This window comes from Vulpes lagopus, chromosome 14 (genome assembly GCF_018345385.1).
Source record: "Vulpes lagopus strain Blue_001 chromosome 14, ASM1834538v1, whole genome shotgun sequence".
Taxonomy (NCBI): Eukaryota; Metazoa; Chordata; class Mammalia; order Carnivora; family Canidae; genus Vulpes; species Vulpes lagopus.
Window position 1 is genome coordinate 25,929,699 of NC_054837.1, and position 25,311 is coordinate 25,955,009.

General features: G+C 54.9%; 1 protein-coding gene across 1 annotated transcript; it reads left to right on the forward strand.

The window, feature by feature from the left end:
- Nucleotides 1–1,219: 1,219 nt before the first annotated feature.
- On the forward strand, nucleotides 1,220–9,439 carry LHX5 (LIM homeobox 5). The gene is made up of 5 exons (XM_041728400.1): nucleotides 1,220–1,392; nucleotides 3,422–3,645; nucleotides 4,313–4,590; nucleotides 5,266–5,431; nucleotides 9,072–9,439. The coding sequence occupies exons 1-5, from the start codon at nucleotides 1,220–1,222 to the stop codon at nucleotides 9,437–9,439; spliced, it is 1,209 nt and encodes a 402-aa protein (XP_041584334.1).
- Nucleotides 9,440–25,311: the final 15,872 nt, after the last annotated feature.

Sequence of the window (25,311 nt, forward strand, 5' to 3'; positions counted from 1 at the left end):
AAGTGCGACGAGGAAAGGAGAGACGTGGTGAACTGGTGAACGCCACCTCTGATCAGGCTTCAGAAAGACCAGTCTGCCCTGATCTCCCCAAGTCTCCCCCAGAACTCCGTGGGGCGCGCGCTCAGGCCTGAAACTCCGGGGTCCGGGACCAGGCCAGATGACACCCTCCCCCAACTTGGGCCTGGGCCTGCAAAGGGAAAGATACCCAAACAGCGCGGCTCGCTCTCAGGCTCGCTTGCTCTCTCGCTCTCTCTCTCTTTCTCTCTCGCTCTCGCTCTCTCTCTGTGTCCGTGAGAAAGGCTGGGCTGGGCCCCAGCTCCGTGTATGACAAAAGAAGCCGGCCCGGCTCTGGGAGCCCCGTGAACCGCGCCGTCGCAGCTCCTGGGCGCAAACCCCAGGGACGCGGGGAAGAGAGAATCCAATCTGGGCGGGCTGGACTAGGGAAGAGGAGGCGGACGCAGAGCGCGCTCCGGGCTTCGGGCAACTTCTGCAAGTTCCGGGGATGGCGACGGGTCAGGGCCCCTCTCCCACTAGGCCCTGGAATCCTGGCCCCCAAATATTTGTGGGAAGAGAGAAGGGAGACGCAGTTTTCAGATCGCGCGCCCCCCCCGCCCCCAGCCCCAAACTGGAAGGTAAATACTTACTTAGCCTCCGAACCAGGTACAAGCTAATACTCAACAATACTGATGCCTTGTTTTTTTTGCTCTGTCCGGACCGCAACGCTGTAGCCAATTTAGATATGCTATAAATTTAAGAGGTTGCCATGGCCACCGCGCGCCCATTGGCCGCCGGGCCCCCTACGTGCCGCGCCACGTCACCAAATCTGAATAAGGATGCGCGAATTAGGCGGCGGCCAGACAAAGATGAGGATCGGGACCGCTTGAAAGTGGGGGAAAGTGCCGGCGCCTCCGCCACCGGGGAAAGCCGCTCCGCAGCACCGAGGCCATTAGCCACCCAAGATACCTGGGGGAGCCCGGAACAAGCACTGGGGCGCGCGGCCCGAGGCATGAGGCTGTGAAAGCCACCCCTCCCCACCCCACCCCGGGCAGCCCAGCGCCAGGCCAGCGATCACCCAAGGACTTGACCGGCTGAGTCTGGGTCCGGCCCGGACTCGCCCGGCGGCGGCCGAGATAAGAGGCGGAGCGCAGCGGCGGGGCCTGGGGGCCCGAGGGCCGGGGGCCCAAAGGGAGGGCAGGGCGGCCCGAGCCGCCGGGGCGCTATGATGGTGCACTGTGCCGGCTGCGAGCGGCCCATCCTCGACCGCTTTCTGCTGAACGTGCTGGACCGCGCGTGGCACATCAAATGCGTCCAGTGCTGCGAGTGCAAGACCAACCTCTCGGAGAAGTGCTTCTCGCGCGAGGGCAAGCTCTACTGCAAAAACGACTTCTTCAGGTAAGAGGCCGCGCCGCCCCGCCGCCTGCGCGCCCGCCCTGCGCGCGCTCCGCCGGGGCGCCCGGGAAGGGGAGACCGCGGAACCGGCCTCCTGGGCTCGCAAGCTTAAATGGGAAGCGGGGCAGCCCACTGCCCTCGTCCTGTCCTTGGTCCAGGAAAGCGCCCGGGCCCGGGCGGAGTACGAAGAACGCTGCCTCGCTGTCTCTAGTTCGCTCCGGCAGGCCGGCTTGCAGCCGCGGCGGGGCAGGGCGAGGAAGCCCTGACAAACTTGCTCCCCACGCGTCTCTGCTCCTTCCCCGCAGCTGCGACCCCGGGGTGGAAGTTCAAGCCCAGTTCTGAGACAGTGAGAATTTTTACCTAAGGTAGGGGCTGCTGGAGGCTTCTCCCACCAGGCAGAAAGCAGGAGCTCAGGGGCTGACGCCTGGCAGGCCAGGGCCCCAGAGCCCTCCTGGACAAGCTGAAACTTTCCCAACTCCAAGGGGGTTCAGCCAGGAAGATCTCCTCTGATGATGGGGGGAGGGAACCTTCTCCTCCTTGCCCCCCCACCACCACCAACTCCTTAAACATTTTCTCCCATCTTGAAATGTACAAACAAAAATCGAAGCTGAGAATCAGGACCTCCAGGGTCCAGTCTGTGATGTGTCACCTCCCCTTGGCTGCCCACAGGGGCCCTCAGGTGAGCCAGAGCCTCAGTTTCCCCAGCTGGGAACCGCCAAGGGCTGGCCTGGAAGGCTGTGGGTTTTCTGGCGGCTCAGCCCTGCCTGCTTCTGCCAGGCGCCCAGAGCCGGCTTTGTGCCTGTGAATTCCGGGCACCGAGGGAAGGGGGGCGTGATTAACAGCGTGGAGAAAGGCTGCTCCCCGGCCCCAACGGCTCCGCACTGGGGAATTTGAATAGGAGAAAATGTCAGCCACAGCTTTACACGTGTAAACTCCCTAGCTCCGGAGGCACGAGGCCCCTAATGTGGCGGTGCTTGCAAAGTGCCTAATGATTTTTGATAAGGTGCATATGGCCAATTACGCTGCCGGATAAGGCCAAAAGTGACTTATGGCTTCTAATGCCCTCACTACATCAACGTCACCCAAATTCGCCCTGTTTAGAGACATGGGTATGAGTAGATGTGGGGCCCCAAGGTCCCAGGCCCTTGCTCTCCCTCTCCACCTGCACCTCACCCCTCCCAGTGCTCGCCTGCACCACCCATTTTGGGGGAGGCTGGCCTTCTCCAAGCGCTCAAGAGAGAAAGAAAAGGATTTAGATCAGGAACGCGGGAAAGGGGGGGGATTTGAGAGACCCTGTGTACCTGCCATGCAGGTTTAGGACTGCCTTCTAGTCACATTCTCCTGATGCCTGCCAGGGCCAGAGATTTTGGGGGGTTGAAGACTCAATCCCTGCTTTCCAGACTCCACAGTTTCTGAGGCCCTGCTGTCCACAGGGCAAGTAGCTCCAACGGGTCCCAGAGTGGGGACTGGAAGGCCTCCAGTGCCGGTGGCATTGGGAATCAGCGAAAGATGCCTTCCATCCTGCTCAGGTCCAGCTCCGGAGGGGAGCTCCCCACCCCATTGCTAAGACCTACCAGCCAGGCCAACTGGCCTAACCTGGGCCCCGGCAGACTGGACAGGACCCAGGAAGCAAAGCCAAGGAGTGGTCCAAACCTGGCTGGCCAGGCTGAAAATGCCAAATAACTTGGACAGCCAAGTTTGCCTCAAGCAGCCCAGGCATATCTGGCAGGGATGCGGGGAGCATCTTGGGGTACACTGGGTCTGTGCTCAGCTGAAGGCTGTACCCATTTCTCTAAACCTTGTGGAGTACAAGTAAATCTGAACAAGCCTTGAGAGTCCCAGCCCTAAGAACAGCCCAGGACATTTGTCTCACCTCTCTCACACTAGCCAGAGAGTACAGGATTGCAGGTCTCATTCGACAGATGTGGACATGGGGGCTTCTCAGAGGCTAGGGTGGGTGGGAAGAAGTGAGGAGCTCAAGAGGATGGGACCCCGGGCTGCTCCAAGGTGACAGGCCCTGTTGTGTCTGCAGGCGTTTCGGCACTAAGTGTGCCGGCTGTGCGCAAGGCATCTCGCCCAGCGACCTGGTGCGCAAGGCCCGCAGTAAAGTCTTCCACCTCAACTGCTTCACCTGCATGGTGTGCAACAAGCAGCTGTCCACGGGCGAGGAGCTCTACGTCATCGACGAAAACAAGTTTGTGTGCAAGGATGACTACCTGAGCTCCTCCAGCCTCAAGGAGGGCAGCCTCAACTCAGGTAGGCTGTCTCCTCCCTTCCCCAGCCTGAGGCCCTAAGACCTTCCCACCACAGTCAGCCTGGCACTCTCCACTTGGCCCCTTGTGTGTTTCTGTGTCTGTCTCAGAGCTCCCTTTGGGCATTTCTAGGGTGGTAGGGAGGGTGCAGGGATTTGGAATCGGTCCTACAGGATAGACTACAAGCTCTTTCCCCTTCTCCTTCCATTGAGGGGCTATCCCCATTTGAAGCCACACAATTCTCCCCCCCCCCCTTTCCTAGTCTTTTCAGCTCCTGGTAATTGCAGCTACAGTGGGAGGATGATAATCAGGGACTGGAGGAAGGACAGACGGGGGAGGAAGATCTGAGGCCCAGAGTGTATCCGTGGCCTCCTCCTGTCCCCTCTACACGGAGGCCAGACTCCCCCACAGGGCATGCCTCCCCCTTCCCCAAGCAGTGGCTCAAAAGGGCCGGGAAGGCTGGAGAAAGGTCCTTCCAAAGGCCTGGCCCTACCAGGAGGGAATGGGCAGGCGCCGGACCCCTGGGGGAGGGGATGTCGCTATGCTCACAAGGGAACCCACAGCAGGCGCCAGCGGCTGGCAGCCGGGTCGCTGGGGACCAGCGACCCGACTGGAGAGACCTTTGGCCACCGCTGATGGCGCTGTCCTCTTCCCGTCCCGTCCACCCACAGTGTCATCCTGTACGGACCGCAGTTTGTCCCCGGACCTCCAGGACCCGCTCCAGGACGACCCCAAGGAGACGGACAACTCGACGTCGTCGGACAAGGAGACGGCCAACAACGAGAACGAGGAGCAGAACTCGGGCACCAAAAGGCGCGGCCCGCGCACCACCATCAAAGCCAAGCAGCTGGAGACGCTCAAGGCCGCCTTTGCCGCCACTCCCAAGCCCACGCGCCACATCCGCGAACAGTTGGCACAGGAGACCGGCCTCAACATGCGCGTTATCCAGGTGCGGGTGGGCCCGGGGCACCCTTCCTTCCCCCGGCCAGCTGAGCCCCGGAGCCCGGGAGCTCAGAGGAGCCTCCCGGCCATGCTCCGGGCTAAGAGCGCACCAAGGTCGGGTGAGCCCGCCGACCGGGCCAGCTGGTCAAACTTCTACCAAAAGATCCAGCATAGTCCTGCGGTGCCCAAGACGGTGGGATCTTGGGCGGGTGCTCACGGCTCGGAATCCCGCCCCCTCCCCGTTCAGGGAGAGTTTTAAGCCTTGTTGGGGCACCTCCTTCCCTCCCATCTTTCGGAGCTGAGAAAGAGGCAAGGCTCTTGACGCGCCCCCTCCCTGTGCTGGTTCGTGGGGAGACAGACAACCTGCCAGAGCCCGGCTGGGAAGTCGAGGGGCCGGGACCAGAGCCTTGCCGGGCAGGAGGCCTTTATAGAGCCGTCAGGCCGAGGGCGGGCCGAGGACCAGGAAGCCCAAGTCTTTATGAGTCGCCCCACGGGTCCGCGAAATCCTTCACCCTTGGCTGGTTCCCCGAAGCCCCTCTCCACCTCTCCCGGCCTAATCCGGCCCGGCCCCCGCCTCCGGGCAGTCTCGGTGTGGAGGAGGCTATAGGACCCAGAAGGGGCGGCCTGGGCAGGGAGGGGAGGACACCCTGGACCTGAGCTCACAATCCTCGCTCTGTCCCAGGTGTGGTTCCAGAACCGAAGGTCCAAAGAACGAAGGATGAAACAGCTGAGCGCACTGGGCGCCCGGAGACACGCCTTCTTCCGGAGTCCGCGGCGCATGCGTCCGCTGGGCGGCCGCTTGGATGAGTCTGAGATGTTGGGGTCCACTCCGTACACCTACTACGGAGGTAAGGACCCCCCAAAGCCCCGAACGCCCTGCCCTACGCTCGGCCCCGTGGGGTTTGGGGGACTGAGGATGCAGGCAGAGGCCGTGCCTGTTGGCCTCCCAGGACCCCCTCCCTCGCTTCTACCTGTGGGGAAGGTACACAATCATGCTGTACACGCACAGCAGCAGAGGCGCCAACGCTCAGCCATAGATACCTCCTGGACACAAAATCAAACACATGGGTTCACTCACCCATACGGTTGATACACGCAGATAAACACACTCACCCACGCAGGACACATGACTGCCACTCCCTTGCATGCACACTGGAGTTCAGAGACCTCAGGGATGCGCATCTAGGAACAGGATCACACACAATACACAGGTGTGCGCTACTCCCCGGATTCACTCACGGACAAACATACCCAAAGAGATTGACAGGCTCACACACTCCCAAGCTTCATACCCAGGCGAGCACTGCAAATCTACATGCACCCTCCCCAGCCGGACACACAGCCTTCCTGCTGCCCTTGCCTCGCGGTGGTGGTTGCACAGGGGCCTTGGCACCAGCAGGAACACTGGCACTGGAGGGAGCGCCGGCAGTAGGGATGGAGAGGTCAGGATCCAGCCCCAGCCACCTGCTAGCTAGCTTCCTAGTCGGCACCTCCTGTTCCACGCCTCCGGGGACTCTGCTCAGCGTTTGGCACTGTTAGCTAGGATGGGGCGGTTGCTCTGGGCAGGACTCCTGTGTTCATTGGGGTTGGAGGTGCAGGAATTGAGCCCACCCCAGTTTCTATCGTTAGGGATATAGGCGGCAAGGAGCTGGAGTTTGCAGAGAGGCATTCGGTCATGGGTGTCGCAGGGTTTGGGTCCTCTCCATCACTTCTTTTCTTCCTTCCCTCCTCTTTTCCTTCCTCTCTGGTCCCCTCACCGCCCCATTTCGCTCCATTTCCTTTGCACCTGCTAGGCGACCCATCCCAATCCCCCACTACCATCCCAGCTCCTTCATCCTGGCTTTTTGGTAACCTCAGGTGCTCTAGGAAATCCACTCCCTGCCCTGCACTTCCCCAACCTTTGGACTCAAGGAAAACACCTCCCTCTTGTGTTTCTGAGCCTCTGAATTTGGACAGCCCGCAGGACTGCCAGTGCCTAAGACAGATCTCCGCTGAGTCGTTCAGTGCCACAGGCCTGGGGTGAGGGGCCGAGGCTAGTGGCCCCGTGTGGGGAGAGGTGACTTTTCTTAGAAACGTGGGTTTGGAGAAAATGCGGAAACCAACGGGTAGGGTAGGCGCCGCCGGGTACGCAGGCAGACCCAGGAAGGAAGGCTTCAGTACAGGGTCGACCTAGGGGGTTAGATCTTCAGGCCCCTCCGGGGGCTCCTGAAATTGCAGGAGGGCAAATTGCGCGGCTGTGCTTCTGGAGGAGAGACTTTGCGCTGGCAGGGCGGGAGCTGGGGGCTGCGGGCGCGGAGGGCAGCCGGGAGGGTGGACGCGTGGGGCCGGCTTCAGTCTGGAACTCTCCCTACCTATCTCTGCCTCGCTGCGCGCACCATCCCCGCCCGGGTGCCCGGAGGTGGTGGGGCGGCGCGGTCCGGAATCTCTCCCCGCCTGGGTAATTAAGCCAGGTTTCCCCGAGGACTGCTGTGCCCCCACCAATCCCGCCCCCTCCTCTACCCGCGCGTCTGCTGGATGGGGTGGGGGCCTGGACACGCGGGCCCCTCTTTCTCCGGAATGGGGGGCAGGACCCCCCAGCCCCAGGGAGGCAGCCCCGCCTAGTCCGCGCTGGGAGATCCGGGCGGCGGCGGCCGGCAGCGGGCGAGAAAGGGGCTGGGCGGCGGGGCTGGCGGCTCCCCGTGGGAGCGCGGACAAAGCCCCAGCTGCGGCTTTTGTGCCCTTTTCAGACGGCGTTTGTTCCAATTACCTCCGGCCCGGCCGCCATATGGGCGGAGGCGGCGCGCTCCGCGCGGGGGCCGCGGCCCTCGCTGGCTCACCGGCTCGCTGCGGGCCGAGGCCGTCCCCCATCCCCGTCCCTTAGGGGCCCCAAATTCGCCGCTTCCAACCTCTCCCTTCACTTTCGGGGAGAATGGAGTGAGTGGTTTTTAAAAAAAAGTAATTGGCGACCGTTTTAGCTGTTGCTTAAAGCGTCTCCAAGGCGCGCCTCCAGGAACCCCCCATTTGGACTGATTTCAGGGTTTGGAGAAAGAAGGGGGGCAGGAGGCAGGGGACGTCCAGAATTCACCCCGCCGACTGTGACCCAAAGACCCAGCGTGGGTTGGGCGACAGTCGCGGAGAAAACCCCAGCCTGGGGGCGCGCTGGTTTTCCCACCGCACAAAGCGGGTTATTGTCACCGGTGCCGGCTACAAGGTGATTCTTTCCTGGGGTCCCACACCCCAAACCTTGACGGCCGACCTGGAGGAGGGGAAGAGACTGTTGCAAGGACCGTGTGCGAAGGAGTTCTGGGAGGAGGTCAGACAGTGGATGCGGAAACAATTTATTCAGAGCGGGCTTGTAATCCGGCGTCCCGCACTTCCTGGTTTTGCGGGTAAAATGCAATTTGTGAATTTTCTGGAGAGAGCTTATGGCTATCACCAGATTCTCAAAAGGACTCAGAGACCCCAAATGTCTCAGAACCTGCATGTCCTGGCTGGACAGGGGTGAGACTGAAGGACCCAGGCTTTCCACTGAAGCGCCCGTGAAATGTTGGACCTGCGAGATCAGGCGAATGCCCGCCCTCCCTCCAGTCAGGTCTAGGGAGGCCACCGCGAATTGTCAGACCCCCACATTCACCCAGAAGGTCGCAGAGCTGTCCTTGATAGGGCGGAGGGCCGGCCAGGTCCGCGGGGTGCCGGAGGTTTAGGAGAGGATGCTCAGCAGCCTCGCGGGCTCCTAGTCCCATTGCCTCGTCTCCGGGCCCAATTTGCCAGCCCCTCTCCGAGGCTCCGGCCTGGGGCCCAGGTCGGGCTGGGCTGCACCAGGGGGCTGCCCGCTCTCCACCACTTGGTGCTCTGGCCTCCGTGCCCCCCAGCATCACGGCCCAGCTGTACTTCAGGCACCTTTGGCATCTCTCTGACTCCTCTGGTCGGTCCTTGAGTGCCTCTCTCTCCTGGCCTCCCCCTTCGCTCCTGGGTCTCTCGCCCCCTTTTTTTTTTACAAGTGTGTCTCTGACCGCACAGTTGTCTCATCTCTTTCTCCGGGCTTGTCCTAGACGATCGCCCTGGTCTCTGTCTCTGCCTTGGGCTTGGCCCCTCTGGGTCTCTTTTGTGACCTGAGTCTGGAGGTGCCTCTGTCACTTCGATGTCTCACCCTTCTCTGGCTGTCTCTGTGTCTCTGGCCCTCTGTGGCCGTCTCCCCAATTCTAAGACACGGTCTAGGACGTTCACGGTCTCTCTGCGACCCGGTCTCTGGCGGGGACCCCCCGACTCTGGAGTCACAAGCTCTTTCTGTGTGTGTGTTCGGGTGTCCGAGTCCCTCCCTGGGGTGGGTGGGTGCATCTCCCCGCCTGGGTGTCTGGGCCTCTGTCCGCGCACCGGCCCTGGGCTGGTCCACCTGTCCGTGCGCGGTGGTGCCCGCGGGGTGGTGCCCGCGGGGTCTGGGCCTCCGGTGCGTGCTCCCCAGCCTCCCCTGGGCCCCCTGACCTCTGCCTGTCTCCCCGGCCCCCGCAGACTACCAAGGCGACTACTACGCGCCCGGAGGCAACTACGACTTCTTCGCCCACGGCCCGCCGTCGCAGGCGCAGTCCCCGGCCGACTCGAGCTTCCTGGCCGCGTCGGGGCCCGGCTCCACGCCGCTGGGCGCCCTGGAGCCGCCGCTGGCCGGGCCGCACGCCGCCGACAACCCCAGGTTCACCGACATGATCTCGCACCCGGACACGCCCAGCCCCGAGCCCGGCCTGCCCGGCGCGCTGCACCCCCTGCCCGGCGAGGTGTTCAGCGGCGGGCCCAGCCCGCCCTTCCCCCTGAGCGGCGCGGGCGGCTACAGCGGACCCCTGTCGCACCCCAACCCCGAGCTCAACGAGGCCGCCGTGTGGTAAGGCCGCGGGCCCGGGCCGCCCCGGAGGTAGCCGCCCGGCCCGCCGCGCCCGCCTGGGTCCCCGCCCGGGTCCCCGCCCCGAGGGGCGCGCGGGGGCGCGCGGGGGCGCCCGCTCCGGACCCGACCCCGCCGCCGCCTGGGCCGCAGCCTGGGCCGACCGGGCCCGAGGCCGACTTGCGCCCCCCTCCCCGCCCATCCAACGGCAGCGGGTGACCTTATTTCTCACTCTGCTTTCCCCGTCTTTCAAACAAGATGATCAGAAAAAGAGAGAGAGCGAGAGAGTGCAGGGAGAGCGAGGAAGGGAGCGAGAGGAGGAGGAAGAGGGAAGATGATGGAGAGATGGAGAGATGGAGAGCGCGCGGGCCGGGCGGGGACGGCAGATGGAGCGAGCGCAGCACCGGGGCGCGCCCGGGCGGGGGTCCCCGCGGGGACCGAGCCGCCTGCGCGCGGGCGCCCCCTGGCGGCCGCGCTCGAGGACCCAGGTCAGCTCCCCAGGAGGGGCCGGCCCGGGCCTCGCGGCCCTGGGGGGGCGGGGGCACCACCCCTCCCCCAGCCCCTCCTCCCTTGGACACTTACTGTGAGCCCGGGGGTCCAGGCCGGACTGCAACACTCGCCCCTCCTACTCCCCGGTCTCCCCCCGCCCCCCCACACTGGGCAAGGCGCCGAGATTTCTGGGCTCTGGCCCGTTGACCACCCTCCCTGCCCGGGGCCTGGAGGCTGGGTCGTCAGGATGTACAGTATTATACTTTTTTGGAAGTCGAACGCTTCTAGTTTCCTTATTTTGTATAAAGAAGAAACAAATAAAGTATGTTTTTGTGTTTACTGTTTATTTATTGTACTCTAGTTATCCGGGGTTGGACATTTTTATATTTTTAAGAGGAGGGTGGGCAGAGTGTGGGAGGGGAGACAGAAAGAGGTTTACCTAAAAAAAAAAAAAAAAACCACACACAAAAAACAAAAAATCAACTTTTTTTAAAAAGAAAGATTAATAAAAAAAATTCTTTTTTCCCTCAGTGCTGTGTGGTTTTCTTGTGTGTATGGGTGTGTGGGTGTGTGTGCCTGCCTTCTCAGTCCCTCCGGGTAAACAGAGTCATGCTTCTCTAGTTCGTGGGTCCCACGTAAAACAGACTTGACTGGTATAAAGCCCCTCCCTTCACTGGGAGGGCAGGGGTGCTTTTGATAACCACCAGGTCATGAAAGTGGCTGCTTCTTTTTTAAAAGATTATATTTATTTATTCATGAGAGACACAGAGAGAGAGGCAGAGACATAGGCAGAGGGAGAAGCAGGCTCCCTTCGGGGACCCCGATTCAATTCAGGACTCCATCCCAGGACCCTGGGATCATGGCCTGAGCAGAAGGCAGACGCTCAACAACTGAGCCACCCAGGCACCCAGCTGCCATTATGTGCCGGGCACAGTATAGCCCAGAGCTTTGTACAAGACCAGCATCGAACACAAGCCTGCCTGGCGCATAGTAGGCCTTCAAGATATTCGAGGAATGAAGGGTTATGTGATTTGTTTGTCCCCAAGACGTCAGAAGAATTCTAGCTTCACTCCTAATTAGGCCTCCCGTCATTCCGGCTGGCTGGTAAACTGGCGCTAGTTATCTGCAAGGCTGTGTTAGGGCAGAAGGGCCCCAGGGAGAGAGCAAAGCTGATGTGCTCTGCAAGTCCGATGGAAGGAACGGGCCCCATTAGGTAAATGGGCGTGTTGGAAAGAGCGCTAGATGGGATGCGGGGGCCTGAGCCACTACCTGAAGGCAAGGTCCTCCCTCTTTTTGCTGTTTCCCTACTTCAAAAGTGACATGGGAGGGAGGCCTCCCTACCTTCCCTTCCTACCCAGAGGACACCATAGGCTTAGAAAAGCAGAGAAGGAGATAAAAATAAATGTAAGAGTGTCCTGCATTGGGTTCCTTTCCACCCAAGCTGGGGCCAGGGACTTGTCCGCTTTAGTGGCAGCAGGGCCCAGGGTGGGGAGAGGCGGACCAGGAAGGGAAGTGGGCCACTGAGGAACGGGCATATGCTAAGAGCCCTGCTTTTCTGTCCTTGCATGTGAACCTCCTGAGCATAATGCAAGGTGGCTTGGCTTTTTCTTTTCTTTCCTTTATACACGCGTTTGTCTTTATCAAATGAATGCTCCTTGCTCATTGAGGAAAATTTAGAAATTTCAGATAAACAAAGGAGAGAAAATCACCCAGAATCTCAAGCTCCTTGGTAATGTAATTTGATGCCTTTCCTTCCAGACTTTTCTTTTCTTTTCTTTTTTTTCTTTTCTTTTCTTTCCTTCATTTTGACCCTAGAGATCATTCTCTACAGGCCATGTGGTTACCTGCTCTGGTTCACTCAGCAATAACTCCCAGATTAATAAATTGATCGTAGTCAGAGCTATGTCATCTGATGCAGTGATGGGCTGAAACTTGCTGGTGATGGGTGAGCCATCCTTTCTTTGGTTTTTGTTTTCTTTTTTAACTGGTTCTATTGTTGATCATTTGGGTCTGTTGCCAATTTATTTATTTTTTACCACTTTAAACCATGCTGGAATAAATGTCCTCATAGCTAAATCTCTGGACTTGTATCAGGGTAGGTATTACTTCCCCCATTAGAACGCTCACAGAGATCAAGGGACTGGCCCAAGGTCACACAGCTGGGGAGTGGCAGAGCAGGGACTCAAGCCCACGTATTATTGGTTGTGTTTCTACTCCACAATAGTGCCCCGATTGTAATGGATCATAGAACTCCAGAGAGAATTGCAAGATTCTGGGCCCCATCTCTGCCAGGCCCCCAAATGTTCTGTGCACATGTGAATTTTTCAAGAAGGGCTCACTTAGAACTTTTACCAGAGAAAGACCTGGGGACGTGAAGTTCAGAGGAGTGGACTCACCTTTGCTCCCTGAAGACAGGCTTGTGACAGGGCTACAGAGGCAGGCAAGAATGGGGCGGGAAATGCAAGAGGTTGGAGGACTCCCTCCTGTAGGTGTGCTCAGACCCCCAGCTGCCTACCCAGGTGGAAAGCTTTGAGCCAGAGGTGTCAAGAAACTCCATCATGGGGGCAGCTGAGTGGACCTGCAGGGTGAGAATTCACTGTAGCACCACCTCTCACCTCCCCCCATCTAGCTACACACATGTACATACACACACCAAACATCTATATGCTCACATAATTGCACATTCACACATACAAAAACATGCATACAAACAGAAACACCCCCCAATGCAGACGCGGGCACAGGCACATAGACACACACACTAGCCACATGGACACACTCCTACAGATGTACACACAGACACATGCCTGATGATGGGCACATACTGCACACACTTGTACACACACAGGTACATGCAAGCACATGCACATGCATGGGGATACCCCCACAAGCTTGTGTGCTTTTGCACAGATATGCAAGTGCATACAAGCACACACATGTGTGTCTACATATACCTGCTCTGAATTCACATGCCCAACCCCTGTGGGTACACACAAACCCAAACCTCATATCCTTGTGCACATGTGTGCACACACATATATGCAGAGCCAATACCCACCCTTCATATGCCCACATTTTTAGTCTGGGAGAATGGGGAGTGGAAGGAGCCCACCAGTGAGTGCATCAGGGAATACTTGAATAACCCTGGGGTGGTCCCATCAGGATCTCTGAGGCTGGTTCCAGACACCAGATTCCAGAAGGGAGGGCTATCTGTGGGGTCAAGGTCAGTATTCTGGGCTAACTCCCAGGGCCTTTCCTCTGTCCTGGAGTGAGGCATGATGGGAGCAGAGGTCACCTGGGGATAGGATGGGGGCAGAACAGAGCAAGGGCCTTGGGGTCTGGGAGACTATATGACTGGTTACTGTGTCAGCTTTCTGAGCCTTGGTCTCCCCCACTGCAAAATGGGCCTACAATGGCATTTCATCCACACTGGAAAGATGTCATTCAACCTGTGGCCAAGGTTCCCGAAATCTAGGTCCCAGGTTCAATCTCCACCCTCATCTCCCTGAGGACAAATCCAGAAGGACAAGTTGGGAGGCGCTTGTCAAAATCAGCTCAAATTGACCCCCCTCCTGTGAGGCCCACAGGACTGGGATTGAGTGTACTAAGTTAGAGAGGTGTTTCCTCAGGAAGCCTTGGCAGGCAAGGGGGAGAGCTGGGCAGGATTGCTGGTCCCTGGATACCCACCACCATTTTCTCAAAGTATTATCAGAGGAGGGGCCTTGCAGCAAGTACATATCCCACCCACCGCCCCAGCCTCCTGGCCCAGGGCTGGCGTTGCTCCCAGGCACAGGGACCCAGATGCCCTACACGTCCAAGTTCCCAAGCTGATTCCCATGTCCCCCAAATTTGCAGGACCACTGCCCGACAAAGTCTCGTCCACCTGGACTCCACATAGACCCTCACACACCCTTCAGCATGGATGCTGTCAGCCCCACTTTGCAGATGAGAAGACTGAGCCCCAGCAGGTGAAGTGAGCTGTGTGGGGTCATGAGCCAGGAAGTGATGACAGACCCAGGCTTTGAATCCAGATCTTCTGCTTCCAGAGCCTGTGTTGCCCCTGAACCCAGGCCAGCACCTGGCCCAGGTAAGGCCTTGCCCTCTGAAAACCAACCACCCAAATGAATGCATGCGCTCCAGCTGCCATACAAAGAGATTCTTTAAGAGAGACTCCAATAAATGCTAATTCTCACTGGTAGCCACCTCACTGGATTTTGTTTTAGGGGTTTAGCAAAACCAGCCAGAGGGCAAAGGACATAATGAAGGCTGCCAAGGTCAAAAGACACAAGGACTTCCAGCTTTTCCACTTTGCCCTTGGTTCTTCTGCTCACCCTTCCCCCACCACCTTCACCTTCCACCCCCGTTCATGTTTCTGCTCCTTTTCTTCTATCTCTTCATCATCTGTATTTATTATCATTTAAAAATAAAAGATTTTCGAGAGGGGGGAAAAATATGCTGAGCTGTGCCAGTAAGGAGGATAGCCAGGCCCTGGCTGTGCCCTCCAGCTGGGGGCAAAAGGGGCCCGTCTCGCCTGTCCCTTGCGGTTCCCAGGCTGTCATTCTGACAACACTGGATGGTGAAACCACATGTATTCCCCCATCCTCATGTGTGCTCTCCCTTGTCCCCAGCCCTGTGCCCCTGCCCTGAAATGAACACCCCACAGAGCACGAAAGCTGACCCACTGTGCTTAGGACTAATATTTAAAATGCAGAATGGCTGTGGAGGGCTCCTGCTCCCAAGCCTTGTCGTGCAGTAAAAAGATATAAACAGAATAAATTACCTCTCCAGCTCGGATTATGAGAATACCCATCTCCTGACCGGAATTTTAAGTCCTGTCTCCCTCGTAGCGCCTCACACGGCTGATTTATGGAAACCTGAACACTTCTCTGCATATTTCTTCTGTTCAGCCAAGTGACCGAGTTTACCCTTCCTATGCCATTAGCGTTATTAACACCTGGGCAACCGATCATTGCAAATGGGCCATTTCTGTGATGAACGGAAACCTCTCCCGCCACTTCTCTGGGGCCTTGCCGCCTCTGGCCTCTTTCTGCATGTTGTGCCAGGGCTCAGGACCACCCCCGCTTCTCCCTGGCATCTGCTGATGGGCTCCTGGGGGCTCTGGGAGGAAATCCTTCACTCCAGCAAGTGCCTGTGGTTTTCTGATGCCAACACCACTTCTTTTCGTGTTTTTTTAATCCTTCATAGAATGTTCCAGTTGGAAGGCAATGCCCCCATTGAGCAGGGAAATAAACTGAGACTCAGAGAGGGCGAGAGACTGGCCTAAGCTCCCACAGAGAGTTCACAACAGAGCTGTGATCCAAATTCAGATCTTCCAGCCCATCGATTCTCAGAATGTGGTCCTCAGAGCAGCAGCTGGGAGCTGGGTAGAAATGCAGATTCTCAGCCTCCCCCCTGGAACTTCAGAGCCAGATGCATTCAACCTCCAGGGGGGACTGGAGTGCACATTTAGTTTTTGAAGTCTTCGCTTAGAACACACCCAGATTCTGAGTGATCCCTTTCTCGCTGGAGGAAAACTTCACCACGTAAGCCCTCTTTGCTCAGAAGCCGCAAGTGCCCCAACTCCAGGGCTGGGGAGTCAGGTCAAGCTTATGGGGGGAAGATGAAACCACCAGCTAAGCTAGTGTCCACATCTTCCTCCATGTAACATCCCAGCCCACTCTGTGTCTCTGTCCCCAGTCCTAGGCTGTGAGCCACTTGAAGTCAGGGACTGTGTGAGTTGATATTGGACACTCAGCCTCTCTGAGGTTTGCCATGTAGAGAAAGGGTACAATCAGATCTAACCCCAAGGGTTCGTTATCAGGGTTAAGTAAGGTCACATTTCTCAGAGTCTAAGCACAGTGCCTGGCAGGGAGCAGGCCACTGAGTAACACACCCTGATTGACATAATAATGGTATAGTTAGAATAACAATGACCTCTTACTGGATGCTGTGTTGTTACCATGAACCTGTTTTATTTATTTATTTATTTATTTATTTATTTGAGAGAGAGAGAGAGAGAGAGAGAGAGAGCACAAGTGGGGGAAGGGGCAGAGGGAAAAGCAATCTTCCCGCTGAGCTGGGAGCCAGACACAAGGTTCTATTCCAAGACCCTGAGATCATGACCTAAGCCTAAGGCAGATGTTTAACCAACTTAGCCACTCAGGCACCCCAAATCTGTTTTCCTCTTTGAAGAAGTGCCTAAAGCACTTTTTAAAACAAGGACTCAGGAATCCCCGGGTGGCTCAGTGGTTTAGCGCCTGCCTTAGGCCCAGGCTGTGGTCCTGGAGTCCTGGGCTCAAGTCCCACATCAGGCTCCTTGCATGGAGCTTGCTTCTCCCTCTGTCTCTCTCTCTGTCTTTTGTGAACAAATAAATAAAATCTTAAAAAAAAAAAATAAATAAAACAAGGACTCGCTTCACAGCCTATTTGGACAGATACGCAATTTATTATTTTCCAGAACAAATTTAAGATATCCATGTTGCCATCTGGAAAACTATCAGGCCTGCGGAGATAAGAATGTGTTTGGCATGTAGTAGGAGGTCAAGGCTTAATCAAGAATAATCTGGCAATCTGTTTAAAAGGAAATGCACTGTGAACAATGAAAGGATAAACAAAATGTGGTATGTCCATTCAGCAGGCTATTATTACCCAGTCATAAAAATGAATGAAGGTCTGACATGTGCTAAGACACAGGGGAGCCTTGAAAACATGACACTATGTGAAAGAAGCCAGGCATAGGGAAATGGTATATTGTCTGGTCTTCCCTATCTATGTGAAATGTCCAGAACAAGCACATCCATAGAGATAGGAAGCATATCAGCGTTTACCCGCAGGCTAGGAGGGTGGGGGTGGGGATGGGGATGGGGAGTGGTTGCTTCATGGGTATGGAGTTTCCTTTTGGGGCAATGGAAATGTCCCGCAGTTGGGTAAAGAAGGTGGTTGTGCAACATTATGAATGTGCTAAATGCCTCTGAACTGTCCACTTTCACGTGATTAATTTTACATTGTGTTTTACCTCATTTTTAAAAAATGAAAGAAAAAGAAATGCAATTTTATTATATTTGGGACCTACAGAACGCCCAAACCTAGCTAAGGAATAAATCCCTGCTGCTGAATGAAGAGTCTTTGGAGCCTCTGCGGGAGCCAGCTGGAGGTGCTCTGGCTCCCGCTCCTCCTGGCGGACGTTGCTGGAGGGAGTTTGCTTCATACACTTTTTTAGGGGGAGGAGGTGTCCCCGAAATAAAATCGGCATCATGGTGTGGTTCTGCCAGACTGGAATTTAAGCAAAGCAAGGTTTGGGGTTGCAGTGAGGGACAAGGGCCTCTGGGGGAACTGGGCATTTTCACAGGAGCCTGATAGGTAGAAGTCACTCTTTTGGGTTCTTTTTTCTGCTCTTCCGACTGTCTTCGGACCAGTCTCTGTTGGGTGCTAGCATGCTTTTTTTTTTTTTTTTTTTTAAGATTTTATTTATTCATGAGAGACATAGAGAGGCAGAGACACAGGCAGAGGGAGAAGCAGGCTCCATGCAGGGAGCCCAATGCGGGACTCGATCCCGGGAACCCAGGATCATGCCCTGGGCCAAGGGCAGACGCCCAACCGCTGAGCCACCCAGTATCCCGGCTGCTAGCATGTCTTAAACACCCCTCTCACTCTTGCTTATCAAACACACTGCAGGCAGGCTTGAAGACCTGACACAAAAGAAGCTAGCTAGAATGTAAAGGCACCGTTTTGTTTCTCCTTTTATTTACTGCTATGTTTATTGCCTAATTCTGGGAAGTGATACCGTTTCTCCATTTAGAGTGGTGATAACATTTTCTTTCTAAAAGGCATTTAAGGTAAGGTTTCAAGAAACGAACGAACTGGCTAACAGTAAAGATGACGCATGGATCCGCACACCCCTAGGTGGCAATAGGAGTTTGAGGACCACATTGCAGGAATGTGAGGCCTCCAAGAGAGCTGTCCCCTACCTGGCCCACTCCAGGTAGCTTCTAGCTTCACCAGAGACTTCTCAGTGTTGAATGCACACAGCCCCATGGGATTCTCATGTGCGGGGCTGACTAGGTTACTCACCCCCTCTGGGCCTCAGCCTCCTCATCTGAAAAATGGAGCTGGGAGATGGACAAGAAGCCCTGTAGCCAAACACTTCTCCAAGGGAGAAATGCCATCATTTCAAATAGCAGTAGGAAGAGAGGGCAGTGGGATCAAGAGGGATTGGGGGCTGGGAGAAGCACCCAAGGAGGCTAGGCCAAGGTGAGGCAAGCAGGGTACTCGCCTTGGGGTCGGGGAGACATACATCAAAAACTCAGTTATAAAGGTAAATTGTATTTTCATATAATATATTTTCTTAAAGATTTTATTTATTTATTCATGAGAGACACAGAGAGAAAGACAGAGACATAGGCATAGGGAGAAGCAGGCTCCCTGCAGGGAGCTGGATGTGGGACTCCATCCCAGGACCCCGAGATCACGCCCTGAGCCAAAGGCAGATACTCAACCACTGAGCTACCGAAGGGCCCCTCATATAATATTTTGAAAAATAAAAATTAATGCAAAATAACCCCCAATGAGCAAAATAGCAACCTTTTCAACAAAGACAGGATCTGACAGGCCTGGGAATCAGTGAGGTAGGACATGTAAGGCCACGTGAGATCCTATCTGTATTTAAAATGTCACTATTTTATTCATCACGAATTTCTTTCACATTAATTTTAATTGAAAAAATATTTTATTACAATGTAATTTATCTTGATTTCTGAGTTGGGGTGCCCCTTACTTTTGCTCTGAAGGCAAGGGCCTTGCTTGCCTCAACTTAGACTCAGCCCCGCAAGGCAGGCCAGAAGGGCTCTGAGATAAGGCCTGTGTGAGAAGTGCCCACTTTGTTGAGATCTGGGGGAAGAGTGTGCCAGGCAAAGGGAACAGCACTGATGATGGCTCTGAGGCAGAGTCAAGCTTGGTGAATTCTAGGAAGAGAAGAAAGGCTGATGTGGCTGCAATTTGGGAAGTGAGTGGAGAACTTGCTGTGGAAGCAGAAGCTGGGGTCTGGAAGGTCAGCAGAGGTCAGATGATACAGGGTTCTATGAGGGGTGGGCACTTATATGAAACGCAGGAGAGTTTAAGCAGGGTGAGGGGAGGGGGCAAAGATCTGCCTTAGCCTTATACAAGACACCAAACAGATCAGGGGTGGGGGCAGCCTCAAGACTGGGCAGGGGGACCAGTGGGGTCTTTTTTTTTTTATTTTAGATTTTATTCATTTATTCATGAGAGACACACAGAGAGAGAGGCAGAGACATAGGCAGAGGGAGAAGCAGGCTTCCATGAGGAGCCCAATGCAGGACTCGATCCCAGGACCCCGGGACCACGACCAGAGCTGAAGTCAGACGCTCAACTGCTGAGCCACCCAGGTGTCCAAGTGGGGTCTTTTATTCCTTATTTTGCAAGGTGGGGAAATTGAGGCTCAGAGAGGTTAATTCACCTACTCAGGGTCCCGGCTAGTAAGAAACGGAGGTGGAGTTTGAACCTAGTTCTTTATTTTTTTTTTTTTTAAGGATTTTATTTATTTATTCATGAGAGACACAGAGAGAGAGAGAGGTAGAGACACAGGCAGAGGGAGAGCAGGCTCCATGCAGGGAGCCTGACGTGGGACTGGATCCCGGGCCTCCAGGATCACGCCCTGGGCCGAAGGTGGCGCTAAACCGCTGAGCCACGCGGACTGCCCTGAACCTAGGTCTTTAAATAACCAGCCGGGTCCACTCTTTCTGCTCATCTTACCAGCTCAGCGGGGCTCCATCACATAATTTCAGATGAGCCTCAGTTTCCCTCATCTGTCATATGGGATGGATTATGGTTCCCATTTCCTAGATTTGAGGAATCAAGGAAATTAAATAAACCATGCCCAGGCTAAGCCCTTGCTACCTATTACCTTAAAAGGAAGATGAAAGGCTCTTTTCCACCTACTTCTCTCTCTGCTGGTTCTTCCCTAAATGGAGAAACTTTGGTATTTGTTCTTCAAACATTTATTTTATTCTTTGGGTTGTATGGTTTTTTAGGTTTTTTTTGGAGGGGGGGAGAGGAAGAATTGGTGAAGGTAATCAGTTTTCAGACTTAAGATAAAAAATCGCAGCAAAGGGTCGACTTGACTCTTTATAATTAATGGGGAGGCTTGTAATAGGATTCTCCTGCCTGTGGCGCTCCCAGGAAACACCTTTTTACATAAGATATTGCCCACGCCGGAGTGGCAGCAGGGTGATTTATGGGGTTCCTTGCTCCAGAAAACCTCTCCTGGGGTTGCCCGGCCAGTGGAATTTATCAGGGAGTTTGGAAGCAATGAGAGAAACCAGGCCATGACATTTTTGGTGGAGTTTAAAAAGCACAAACACTGGGGAAGGGAGAGGCCGATGGGACGGGGAGAGGGGAGGGAGGGTCCATTTAGGGTGGGTTTTCCAGATGTGTAGCCTGAGCCAGGGATTCTTGGAAGGAAGGCTTGGAATAGGAGGGCAGTGGGAGAGAATGGAGGGAGGGCAGGGCTCAGCCTGAGTCGACCCACCACCCACCGGGATCCCTGCCCCAGGAATGGCACCACAGAGCTGCCCTACCTGGAGCTTGCAAGGGGGGTGGCCTTTTATAACCCTCCATGGATCGGTCATTGGCAATGGGCTACCTCCAGAAAGCATGACCTCTCGTGCATCTCTGAACACAGAGCTTCCCATTGGCTATTCTCTGGAGAAGGGTGGGAGCAGCTGTGGGCTGTTAGCAGCACCCCCACCCCCCACCCAGCAGCTGGGGAACCCACCTGCTAAAGGGGTTTGGGTCAAGGGGAAGGGCATCAATACTGTCTATTGCAGAGACAAAGGGGTGTCCGGACAGGTGATGGAACTCAAAGCTGGGGACAGGGCTGAGGGATGCAGGCAGGGGGGATGTGGTCTCATGCTCCACTGTCCCAGGGTTCTCCCTCACGCTCAGAGTGAAAACCAAAGTCTTAACCACAAACTACAAGACCCTCCATGATCTAATGTCCTATTCCCTTCCCTACACATACACACACTTTTTACCTCTCTGCCCATATTAGATCTACCATCTTCTGCTATTCTCTCCCTCACCCATCCCCCTGTAGCCATGCTGGCTTCCCCACATGTCCTCACCTCAGGACTTTTGCACATGCCGTCCCCTCCGCTCTTCCCCCACATGCCACACATGGCTTGTTCTTCATTGCCTTCAGACTCAGCTGAGATTTCATCTTTTCTAAAAGGCCTACTTGAACCATCCCGCCTCAACCTACCAATAGATTAAGAGACCCAGGAGACCCATTTCACAATGTGAATACTTTGGATCCTGATTCCAACGAACCAACTCAAACAAGACATTTTTGAGACCATCTAGGAAAAGCTGGATACAGCCTGAGTAGTAGATAATATTAAGGAGTTATTTGTTTTTTTTTTAAGACTTTATTTATTTATTCATGAGAGACACAGAGAGAGGCAGAGACATAGGCAGAGGGAGAAGCAGGCTCTATGCAGGAAGCCTGATGTGGGACTCGATCCCAGGACCCCAAGATCACAACTGGAGCCAAAGGTAGATAGATGCTCAACCACTGAGCCACCCAGGCCTCCCTAAGGGGTTATTTGTTAATTGTGATTGATGCAATAATGGTATGATGTTTACCTTAAACTATTTTTTTCCTGACGTGTTAGGGACCATACAGACATACTTTATGAGGGAAACTACATGATGCCTGGGATCGCTTTGGCATACTCCAATAAAATAAAATAGCCCACACCTCTTCCCAGGCATTCTGTCTCCCTTTCTCCTGCCCCATCCTTCCTTACATCTATCAGCATCTGACATGTCATTTTTATTTGGGGATTTGTTATTGTCTGTCTCTCTCTTCACTAGAATGTAAGCTCCACGAGGCCAGGGCTTTTGCCATATTCCCAGCACTTACAAAAATGCCCAACACAGAGAAGGTGCTTAATAAATATTTACTAAATGAATTATTGAATGAATGAATGGATGGATGGATCCATTGGCTCTTTTTCCCACATGCTTCCTCTTTTTGGATCTCTCTTCTCAGCCATCTTCCCAGATGGTCACCAAGCCTGGGGGCCCCGTCACCACTAAATCAATCACCAGGTTGCGTCGATTCTACTTTCTCGAAATCTCTCCAAACTCATCACCTCTTCTCCAAGCAAACCACATGGTCAGACAAGATGGTCAAAGCTCCCACGGTCCTGCCCAGCATCACCCACCCAAGCAGAGGTGAGTCTGGAGGTGGGCATCGGAGCATCTAACCCCAGTGCAGACTTCCGCCCAGTCAGGACCCCTCCCAGCCCCTCATTCACGGCTGCTCAATGACCCATCCCTTCATTCCTCATCATTGTGAAGACTGCTAATTGCCCCTTGGTCCCAATTCCCCTCTTTAGATATTGAACCCTCAGCTTCAGTCAGGTAAGTGCCTCCTGGGCTACAGACTACATTTCCCATATTCCTTTGCAGCTAGCTGAGCCATGTGATTAAGTCTCGGCCAGTGGACTGGGAGCAGATGCAAGGTGCGCCACATCCTGGTGATGCTCTTTTTTTTCTTTTCTTTTTTTAAATTGTATTTATTTATTTGACAGAGAGAGAGAGAGAGCACAAGCAGGAGAGGTAGCAGAGGGAGAGGGAAAAAAGCAGGCTCCCCACCGAACAGGGAGCCCCACACGGGGTTCGAGGCCAGGATCCTGGGATCATGACCTGAGCAGAAGGCAGAGGCTCAACCGACTAAGCCGCCCAGGCGCCTCTAGTGATGCCCTTAAAAAGGAAACATCTTGCCCTCTACTTTCTCCTTCCCCCACTGCAGCCTTGGATAGTATGGACCAATATAGACCATGTGGATGAGAACAGTGTTTTCAGGGACGGTGTAACAATAGTATAAAGGAATCTGGGTCCCTAGAAAACCCAGTGGAACAGAGCTACCTACCTTCTCTGAACTAGTGCTGTAGTTTGGGGTCTTTTCAATATAGCAACTTAATCTGTATGCTTACACCTTTATTCTGTATGCCAAAGACTTCTTGTCATCCCTCAATATTAATTTATTCTTCTTTTTCTGTAAGAGAACCTCTGGTTTTGGCTGGGCATATGGCTGCCTGTTATAAAGACTACATTTCCCAGCCTCCCTTGCAGCTAGTTGTAGCATGTGACTAAGTTCTGACCAATGGCCTATGAGCAGAATTAGTGTGTATTAATTATAGAGAGTGTCCTTAAAGAGAAGAAATGTGCCTTTCTTCATCCTTTCCTCCTTCCTGCGGCCTGAAATGAGGATATAATGGCTGCTCCCCCCACCCCACCCCAGCATCCATCCAGGACTATGAGGTGACCGTGGGAATGGAATCCATTCACAGCTGAACAACCAAACAGCAAAGGAGCTTGGGTCTTTGACACCACTGAGACAGTACACCAGCCCTAGGCTACCTAACTGCAGGCTTCTACGTGAAAGAGAAATAAACTTCTCTTTTGGTGAAGCCACTTATTTTGTGTTTTCTGAATTACAAAGCTGAACCTAATCCTAACTGATATACTCACATGCAATCATTCATTCTGAAATAAACCAGCGACACAAAATAATGGAACTAGGTGTGCAGGTCTGGGATGGATCCTCCGTACCCCTTGCATGAGACAGAGTGGTCAGTCTGCCCCCAGAGAGCCCTGGAAGAGCTGGACAGAGATTAGGAATAAGTGGGTTCTACATCCTCGTGAGAACAAAGGGCCCTATCAGACACCACAAGGAGCCAGGTGTCCTGGAGTGAGTAGCCGCCCCTCTCTGAGCCTCATTAATGTACTCACCATCAGCTAACGGTCCTGCCAGGCCTCCCAGAAAGATGGGCATGAAGCTCTAAGGCAGAGTGATGCTGGCCCCAGGCCCCAAGGGTACCTGGAAAATTAGGCAACTGCCTTCTTACAGGGCTGGCAGCGTCTCTGGCTTCCACCAACGCCAACCATCTCTCACACTGGCTACTTCCAAAAGAGGCTCCTACCCACTGATTTAAAAAAAAAATTTTTTTTACCCACTGATTTAAAACATACTCCTAGCTTCATAAAACACTGCCCACCCCCCAACAACATCAATACCACAAAGCCAGCCTCAGCTGTCACATCCACAACATGAGGTTCAGACCCTGTTCTGCAGGTACTGGGCCACAGGTCCTGCCCTGCATGGGCTCTCGAGGCTGGAGAAGGGGGAGCAGCAGTGGTATGATGCTGGTCCCCCTCCTCACAACCTGCCTTGTCTGGATTCACAGAGGAAACCCACAGGGAGCACAAGGGGTCCCCCATCCCAGGACAGGGGCCCCAGAAGGGGGAGGGGAGAGGCTGGGTGCACCCAGGGCAGGTGCACACACCAGTAAACCAGTCTGCTGGGCTCTCTGCACAGCGCTGAACAAACACAGAGAAGCTTCTGCTCCCAGGCCCCTCCTCCAGGCTCCCGGTTTCTCCCACGGAAGGTCCGAAAGGGCAGAGAGAACATGAGAGTCCCTGTGCCCAGCGCCCAGCCTGCTACACCAGGCCACAGCATCCAGGTATGGCATTCACGGCCTCAGCCTCGGCCCCCCTGTCCTCACCCTCTCCCCATGCCTCCGCCCTGCCCTTGGCGTTCCTGGGGCGTCAACCAGCAAGGGCTACAGCAAGGTCACTGACGGCTGTTATCTGAATGGGGTCAATAGGCCCCTCGGCTTCTTATCTCCAGCTCCGCTGAGACCAGGAGGGGAGCAAACAGCAGCTGACTGGTCTCCCAGGAGTGCGGCCAAGGGCAGAGGCCTGACTGGGAGCCACAGCATCTGGGACTGCGGTGAGCTCTGCCACTCACCTGGAGGAGCACAGAGTGGCGGGAGATCATAGCTGGCTGGAGCAATCCCAAAGGGCTTCTGGGAGGAGGCTGCCCTCACAACGGGCTTTGAAGGGTGCGTAGGATTTAGGAGCACAGAGGGCCTGGCAGGCAGGGGCCATGGCTTAAGCAAAGGAAAGGAGTTGTGAGAGCAGCAGCAGTTCCACGCACGGGCCTCAGAGGTCTACACGTCCCGCTCCTGCTGTATGACTCAAAGGAAGCGCTCGACATCTCTGTGCTGCAACCGCCTCATTTGTAAAAGCGAACATAATAGTATCCACCACGTGGGTCAGGGGGGTGGGTATTAAATGAAATGACTGCTAAGGCCCCTTTGTACACAGTAGGCACTCAAGACTTGAATACATTCTGGCTCCTCCCCACCCTCGTTGCTGGGGAGGAACGCTCAGAGATAGTAAGAGCTAACGTGGATTGAAATGTGCCAGGTCCAGAGCAAGAATCCACAAACCACCCATCTTGCAGATTAGAACACTGAGGCTCTGAAGCAGTGTTCTAATGCTCAGGTCTGGCAGCGGCCACTG